The sequence below is a fragment of the Pantherophis guttatus genome, chromosome 2, assembly GCF_059756535.1.
Source record: "Pantherophis guttatus breed Tessera chromosome 2, ASM5975653v1, whole genome shotgun sequence".
NCBI classification, from domain to species: domain Eukaryota; kingdom Metazoa; phylum Chordata; class Lepidosauria; order Squamata; family Colubridae; genus Pantherophis; species Pantherophis guttatus.
The window spans coordinates 121,170,693-121,179,073 of NC_142064.1; the positions used below are offsets into that span (position 1 = coordinate 121,170,693).

The 8,381-nt window shown below is 43.5% G+C and overlaps 1 protein-coding gene and 1 long non-coding RNA gene across 3 annotated transcripts; one reads left to right on the forward strand and one right to left on the reverse strand.

Moving 5' to 3' along the window:
- Positions 1 to 36: 36 nt before the first annotated feature.
- TBC1D25 (TBC1 domain family member 25) lies at positions 37 to 8,071 on the forward strand. Of its 2 annotated transcripts, XM_087886615.1 has the most exons (7): positions 193 to 563; positions 2,235 to 2,344; positions 3,847 to 4,001; positions 4,737 to 4,861; positions 6,194 to 6,382; positions 6,523 to 6,604; positions 6,980 to 8,071. In XM_087886615.1, the coding sequence occupies exons 1-7, from the start codon at positions 417 to 419 to the stop codon at positions 7,888 to 7,890; spliced, it is 1,719 nt and encodes a 572-aa protein (XP_087742741.1). In that variant the 5' UTR covers positions 193 to 416; the 3' UTR covers positions 7,891 to 8,071. The 2 variants fall into 2 exon arrangements, with proteins under 2 accessions (XP_087742740.1, XP_087742741.1); XM_087886614.1 differs by having other exon boundaries at positions 37 to 563; positions 6,523 to 8,071.
- On the reverse strand, positions 1,944 to 2,286 carry LOC148115292 (uncharacterized). The gene is made up of 2 exons (XR_015732361.1): positions 2,216 to 2,286; positions 1,944 to 2,009 (listed from the first exon to the last, which is right to left on the reverse strand). It is a non-coding gene; the product is annotated as an uncharacterized LOC148115292 (long non-coding RNA).
- Positions 8,072 to 8,381: the final 310 nt, after the last annotated feature.

Here is an 8,381-nt window from a genome sequence, read left to right on the forward strand (position 1 = left end):
ATAAAGGGGCCATAGTTCCCCCACCCATAGCTGGCTGGAGAATTCTGGGAGTTGAAGTCCACAAGTCTTAAAGCTGCCACGTTTGAAGACCTCTGAATTATACGAATAGACCCACCATCCGGCGCTTCCGCTCTGCGCCTTTAAGATTGGGTCGATGAAGTCAGCGCAAAAGCCGGGATTGCCGGCGAAAGCGGAAGTCGTGGGCGGGCACAAAGGGATGGCAGCGGTGCTTTCTCCCACCCACCCCCCGCCCTTCCCCTTGCGCGAGAACCCCCGCCAGCTGACTGGCTGACGGCACGAGAGGCGCCCTCGGGGTGGGTGACGTAACGGGGACGGAGTAGAGAGAGAGAGGGGGGGGGCCGTTAGCGCCCCGGCGCGCGGTGCCTCCGCGGCAGAGCGAAGGTGGAGGGGTCGGGATGGCAGCGGTGGCGGCCCCGGGGGGAGCAGCAGAGGCATCCCCGCTGCCGACTCCCGGAGGGGGTGGGGCCGGAGCAGGACCGGGACCACGGCTGCAGCAGCCCCAAGAAGATGAAGAACACGAAGTGGTTCGTGTGCGGGTCAAGGTGAGCGACCTGGAGGCGAAGAAAGAGGCCAGGTGTGGCGGCGGGGTTCACTGGCTGGGGAGGAAGGGAGAAGAAGCCACAGGTGGGAGATGCGTCCCAGGTGTTCCCCCGTGGACCGCTGGGTCTAGTGGGCCAAAGGATCTTGCCTCATAATGATGTCACAGGGCAGGGCAGCCTTCCCTAAACGGGGCTCTCACCAGGTTGCTGAGACTAGGACGGTGTCTGGAAAATGGGATTGGGGTGGTGGTGGTGGTTGGGGCTTGGAAGGGTGACCCACAATATTCTTGGAGCTGAATCCTTCAGCAGGATGAAATGTGGGTAATAAATTGGGTAAGAAACAATTGAAGGGTGGGACACCAGAGGAAAGCAGAGCCGGTTTCCGACATTCTTCTTCAGCAGCACTTGCACTGAGAGATTTAATTGTAGGGAGTAAGTTGGCTGTGAAATTGCCACACACACACACCCCTCAGTTGGCATGGGAATCTGTTTATTTCCAAGGTAACCTTGCAAAATGTATATCTTCTTGCCGGTGGCTGAGACATTGCTCTTTTGTTCCAGAAACCATAGGCTCCAATTTTCATTGTTTCATAAAATGTGCTGAAATTACTGACTGTTCAGACATCATGCTGTGCTAGGCTTTGGCTTGTATTAACTGTAGCTTGGAATCAAGACTACATTTACATTTCCAGTTCAGTAATATCCGCTATTTTTCTAACCAACCCTAAACTTTTCTAAATATAAATTAATGTAATATTAGAGTTTTTATTCCGGCGTTCTGACTTAGAAATAAGGATATTTTTTTATTGTGATTTATTAGATTTAATATAGCTGTCCGTTCCAGTAGACTCTTTCATGTTAGAAGGAACATACATGTTATAAGGAACTACGTATTTAAAAATATTTACTGGCAACTACAACCTTCCTTAGAAATATGTCCTTTTGAGTTTGTGGGATTTGAGCTCTTGGTTTTTGAATTGGACACTATTGTTCTGATTCATGTCAGAATCAGGTCTTTGATTCAACGCTTCAGTAAATATAATAATTTGAGCCATATTCTAGATTCCATTCAGACATGGCAATTCTTGTTATATCAAGCCAAAGCCATTTTGTCCTGTTTAGTTCTTCATTTGTTTTTTTGCAACACTTTTAAATACATATGAAGAACAGAAGCTTAAATAATAGTTATGCACACTTGAACATATATTGATCCTGACCCTCAATATTTATAATAGTCTTTCATTATTTCATTTCTTCTAAGTATATTGGAGTCAGTTCCCAGAATTCTTCTCTGGTGTGGTTAATCATAGATCTATTGATTTGGGAAATGTACACAAATTTTTGTTCACTTATCACTCAAAGTTGATTAGGGAGAGTCAATACCAAGCTGTTTGTAATTTATTTTCCCTTTCCTTTCTCATAGTGATTCTTTTTCTTCAGAAGGAATGCCTATAAGCAAAGAGAAGAATTTAAATATTAACAATATTCCTTAATGGAGATTGCCTGACAAATATGGGATTGAATCAAATGTGGTCATAATCTCCATTGTATAATGAAACAGTAATAATATATGTTTTTACCAGGAAATGCTGAGACTATGTACAGTACAGATTATGCAGACTATCCAGTTAATAGCAGTGTGTTTTAAATCTTACCTATGTGCAATTTCTGCAGAAATGTGAAGGCTTCTTGCAACCTGAGTTCCGGACTTTTGCTGTGGACCCACAGATCACTTCACTGGATGTATTGCAGCACATTCTCATCAGAGCTTTTGACCTCAATGGGTGAGTTACAATAGAATAACAGGGTTGGAAGGGACCTTGGAGGTCTTCTAGTCCAACTCCCTGCACAAAACGGAGACCCTCTATTGCTTCACACAAATGGCTGTCATTTCTATTGAATAGAAATATTCAAATACAATTCTATCATTTATGTCATGTCAGTTCTGGAAAGCAAGTGCACCGAGGGAGGATAGAAATAAATGGCCCTGTCTTTCAGCTCCCATTGTGATTGCTTCAATTAATGAAAGCAAATTTTGCAGCACATCATTGACGGGGCTTTAAGCTAGGGGTTTTTGTTTTGAGATATTGGAAGGAGAGTGAGAACTCGGACCGTGAACTGTGAGCAAAGACACTTTGCATCCTTTCCCTCATTGTGACATCATATGTTACATTAGCAATGAAGCTAAAAAAGAATGCCATATACCAAGAGGGAGACTGCTAATGTTGTATGGAGGGGTCTAAGAAAATGAGAGGATAGATGTTTTGGCATGCTTGAATAAATAGGGACAGTATGTTTCATTTTAACAAAAAATACCTATTTTAGACAGCAATTTATTGCTAACTTCTCATGTGATTGTAAATATAGTGAAGGAAAACAGTGCTGTTCCTTTTTGTAAAAAAAAAATTATATCAGTTGGGTAGCCTGCAAAAGCTATGGAACCCCTCCCAACAATCAATCGTAGCTTCCAGGATCCCAAATGACATAGCTGGAATTCAACAAAACACTGACCAAATATTGCAATGTCTTGGTTTTCAAAATTATTGGTGGTGTTCATGATCCTGAGAGGCATTCTCAACAACTCATTTTCATCCTTATGACTCACTAGCATCTCTTGTCAACTTCCTGAGTGATGAATATGTTTCAGGTTTTGATTATTTTTAATCATGGGATGGTGATTGTTTGCCTCCTAGAGCAGGAGTCCCTAACCCCCAGGCCATGGCTCATTACCAAGCTGCGGCCTACCCAGAACTCGGCCGTACGAATGGCAGACTGGCATGCATGCGCAGCTCAACCTGCACGAGCAGCGGGCCGACGCACATGCACAAATGCATTGCGTACCTCAACTTGCAAAAGTTGAGCAGTGTGCATGTGCGCTGCCCCGCCATTCATGTGGCCCTTTCCCCCCTCTAGCCAGGCCAGCAAGCCACAGAGGTTGGGGACCACTGTCCTAGAGGCTACCTCTCCCCAATAATTTATCTTCAGAAAAACTGCATTTAATTGGCTGGGGAAAAAATCAGCCCTGTCTCCTTTTTTTGAACAATCTCCTGCAACCTTTGCAATGTTGTCTACTCTTGTATTATCTTCTAATGAGGATTTGGTCTGGCTGGAACTTGCCCCAAAACCCCATTTAACACCAGACCTTATTTCACAATACACATATGGGAGATTGTTTAGTACATGTGTGATTTCTCATCTTATTTTCTACATAAATATCTATGTGCCATGCTGCAAAAGAGATATTCAGCTTTAGTGAAAAGAACTCTAAACCCTTTTCCTGTATCAGGAAGAAGAATTTTACCATCAGCTATTTAAGCCGAGATAAGCAAAACCAAGAAATGTACTTGTCATTGATGTCAGACTGGGATCTCGGGATGGCCTTTGCTGGAGCTTCTAAGCCTTTTTTACAACTAAAGATAGACATCAAGCCCTTGGAAGACAGTGAGTAATTTTGTCATTAACTAGAGAGCAAATAATAATGATTCTATTCCCTCACATCTTGTTCTCATTCTATACACTTTACTGCAGGGGGGGATGTTCCATCAACAGAGTTCCTTATCTTTAGCTTCTCTATTTACGGTATATTGTTCTTGTGGGGATAGCTGTTGTAGAAGAGAAGGTATGAATCACAGCATTGTTGACAGATACAGCATTGTTAGGCATAGTCATGGATGGGGAAACAGCAATAGGGTTGAATAGGTAAATCTGTGCGTGTGTGTTTTGGTACATCCCACCCGTTGCTTGACTCACTCGAAAGCTATCTGTTACCAGGCCCCTTTTTGTACAGTGTACTTTATCAGCACCTCTTTCCAGCTTGAAGCATGCAAAAATTAATATGGCTTAGAACATTATGTAATCACCAAAGATAAGTTCAGAATTCTGGGTGAAAACTCTGCTGGCTTAGAATGCAACTAGACTGAAATATAAGCTTGAAAGGCTCTCCTTATATTATTTTTCTCAAAAGAACCAAAGTACGTGAATGCATGATTTAGTAAATCATAGTAGTTGCACTAATCTTGTTTTAAATTCTTTTCTTCTAATAACAAGATATATACACTCTAGTTTGCATCCTTTTTGGTAGACATCTTTGTCCCTATGAAAGTGCAAATGCAGAGTGGGGAGAAGGATTGGCAGAACTGGTTTGAGGAATGTGCTCACAATATCATACTCTTTCAGGCCCCCTGCTAGAAGATTGGGATATTATCAGCCCTAAGGATGTTATCAGTACCGACCTGCTGTTAGTGGAGAAGAGGTCTCTGGCGGCTGCAGCCCTGCCCTTCACCCAGTCCATCATTTCCCAGGTGGGCCTTCGGGGAGTGGAGTTGCTAGCTTATATTTTCATTGGACGGTTATTTGCAAGATCTAATAATGCAAATGCAGTGGCCTGCATTCTTATGAGTCAGTTTTAATATTGCTATGTTATACTCTTGTGAAAGCACAGTATTTATATGCACAAGATGCTGGTTGTTTTCTTTAAAGATCTTAATGGCTTGAGGTCTGAATATCTAAAAGATTGCCTTTCTCTGGTAAAATCTACCAACCTGTCCTGAACATTCATTTATAATTTAGAATAACAGAGTTGGAAGGGACCTTGGGGGTCTTCTAGTCCAACCCCCTGCTTAGGAAGCAAACCCTACACCACTTCAGACAAATGGTTATCCAACATCGTCTTAAAAACTTCCAGTGTTGAAGCACCCACAACTTCTGGAGGCAAGTTGTTTCACTGATTAATTGTTCTAACTGTCAGGAAATTTATCCTTAGTTCTCTCCTTGATTAGTTTTCACCCATTGCTTCTTGTCCTGCCTTCAGGTGCTTTGGAGAATAGCTTGACTCCCTCTTTTTTGTGGCAGCCCTTGAGATATTGGAACACTGCTATTATGTCTCCCCTAGTCCTTCTTTTTACAAGACTAGACATACCCAGTTCCTGAAATCATTCTTCATATGTTTTAGTCTCCAGTGCCCTAATCATCTTTGTTGCTCTTCTCTGCACTTTTTCTAGAGTCTCAACATCTTTTTTACATTGTGGCGACCAAAACTGAATGCTGTATTCCAAGTGTGGCCTTACTAAGGCATTATAAAGTGGTATTAACACTTCATGTGATCGGAGAAAGGCTGCCCAGGGTCCCCATTTACTAGGAGATGCAGTGCGAGAAGGTCTGACAACAGCATTCTTTGTGGCATTCTTTGTCCTATGGAATAAGCCTTTCCATTACTCTAAAGTGAGGATGGATCCCACTGTTGTGGCCTTCTGGAGAATTGTAAAGGAGTTATCTTTTCCAGAGGGTCTTTCAGAATTGATTCTGAAGCCATCAGACTGAGCTTTATTCTAATACATTGCAGTATTTATCTAGTAATTAATGCAGTTTGTGCTTTAGTCTGGCAAGATTCCTGTCTAGAAGTGAGCAACAAATATACTACTTTGATCAGCTCATTGTGTGGCTTCTGGTTTCTTGTACCTGACACGAATTACTCTCCCCCAACCTTCCAATTTTTAAGGAATAGTTAACCTAAAATCTTGCATGGTAAAATATGGAACTATTTGTGATGTGTGGTTTGGGATTTTTTCCTTCCAGTTTTAAGTCATTAACTGTTGTTGTTGTTGACCTCAGCTTTCTTTTTTGCTTTTTGTCAGGTGGGACGGACATTGTCAAAGGTCCAGCAGGCACTCAGCTGGTCCTATGGGGAAGATGTCAAACCTTTCAAACCTCCTTTGAGTGACTCAGAATTCCATACGTATTTGAATCATGAAGGCCAGTTGACAAGACCAGCAGAACTGCGCCTCCGAATCTTCCATGGTGGAGTTGAGCCTTCATTGCGCAAGGTGAGAACAGGCATTTGGGCTGGTAGTAGTTGTCCGCCCCTTGTTATAGGGGAAAGATTTATTCCTGTAGCTGATCCATCAGCTAGTCCCTATTGATGAAGAAAGTTTCTTTTAAAATTGAATCCACCCTATCTCTGCAGGTTGTTTGGAGATATTTGCTAAATGTCTATCCTGATGGCTTGACTGGACAGGAGCGTATGGATTACATGAAGCAGAAGACACGTGAGTATGAGCAACTGAAGGGGGAATGGGAAGCACGGACCAACCCTGAAGACCTGGATTTCATCCGTAGTAATGTGCTGAAGGATGTTCTGCGAACAGATCGCACTCATCCCTACTATGCTGGTTCAGATGATAATCCTCACCTGACAGCCCTGCATGATCTGCTGACCACCTATGCTGTGACCCACCCACAGATATCCTACTGTCAGGGTATGAGTGACATTGCTTCTCCCATCCTGGCTGTAATGGACAGTGAAGCACATGCCTTCATCTGTTTCTGTGGCATCATGAAACGCCTGGAAGGTAACTTCCAGGTAGATGGTGAAGTCATGTCAGTTAAATTTACCCATCTCAAGCTTCTCCTCCGCCATTCAGATCCAGATTTCTACTCCTACCTCCTGTCTCGGGGTGCTGATGACCTCTTCTTTTGCTATCGTTGGCTGCTGTTGGAGCTGAAACGGGAGTTTGCATTTGAGGATGCCTTGCGCATGCTGGAGATCACATGGAGTTCCTTTCCTCCTGATCCTCCAGAGAAGGAAGTGGAATTAGTGGGCCCTCCAGCCAGGCCCGGAGACAGCAGCCAGTCTATCCGAAGGAGACACATGCTACGCCCAGCTTGTAGTTTTGAGGCAGCTGGGGATCGGCCGTGCCAGGGGGCAGTTGCTGAAGAGAAGGTATTAGTAAAGCAATCTAGTTTTGGGGAATTCAAGTATTACATTACTCATAATGAAGACAATTTGGAGGATGACCCATCACTCAGATCTCAGCACTCAGAGGATGAGAAGGAAGATTGCACCAGTGAGCAGGATCCATTGATTCAGACAACTAACATGGCTAAATCCTTCTCTGCTCCATCTCTTCGGGCCTTGACACCACCCTCTCGAGATTCTGTCTCCTCCTCAACTAATGGCAATGAGGAAAGTCAATCAGAGGAAGAGAAGGGAGACTCGGTAGTTAATACCCCTTCTTCTAACTCCCATGGACCTACTTCTTCTTCTACTCCTCCTGCCCTAGTCAGCCTCCCTCCTCCGCAAGAATTTGGCAAAGGCAACCCCTTTGTACTCTTCTTATGTCTTGCCATTCTTTTGGAGCATCGAGACCATATAATCAAAAACAACATGGACTATAATGAGCTAGCCATGCATTTTGATCGTTTGGTACGCCGGCACAACCTTAACAAGATCCTTCACCGTGCCAAGGCCCTGTTTGCTAACTACTTACAGTCAGAAGTTTGGGATTCTGAAGAGGGAGATGAGGCAGCAGCTGAATCTCCTGCGGTTTCATGATTCCCCCTTCGTCTTGATGTGTAGGGACAGGTTCCCTGCGGTCATTATGGTGCAAGCATCGATGTGGAAGAGTGGTCAGTGAAGTAATCCAATTTAGGCTCAATCATTCAGCAATCCTCTTGGAAGATGGTCTGGAGCAACTAGATTGGATTGCCACACTCAATACACCTTCTGTATCTAATGTATCTGTTTTTAACGAACTCTTTAGACAAATATCCCATCCATTTTGGTGCCCCATTCTCTTCCAAGTGCTAAATAGTCTTTCAAAGAAGAGTTTACCCTGGAGCAGCCAGGTCCTTCCCATTTCCCCTCCCTAATCAATACTTCCCAAATATTTCTCCCTCTGTCTACTGCCCACTTCATTTCTTAAGATGTTGGTTGCTAAGAGACCCAGATTGATTTCTGATCCTTCTAGAATCAGGATCTTTTCTTCCACATAGCTTTGCCAAAAACATTTTTAATGTTCCATCCTGGTATATTTTTTATTTTCC

What these genes read in the sequence shown, in the direction of transcription:
- TBC1D25 (XM_087886614.1), top strand. Translation starts at nt 417, where the DNA reads ATGGCAGCGGTGGCGGCCCCGGGGGGAGCAGCAGAGGCATCCCCGCTG. An exon ending in TGGTTCGTGTGCGGGTCAAG is followed by an intron (nt 564 to 2,234) that starts GTGAGCGACCTG and finishes CAATTTCTGCAG; the next exon opens with AAATGTGAAGGCTTCTTGCA. An exon ending in CATCAAGCCCTTGGAAGACA is followed by an intron (nt 4,002 to 4,736) that starts GTGAGTAATTTT and finishes ATACTCTTTCAG; the next exon opens with GCCCCCTGCTAGAAGATTGG.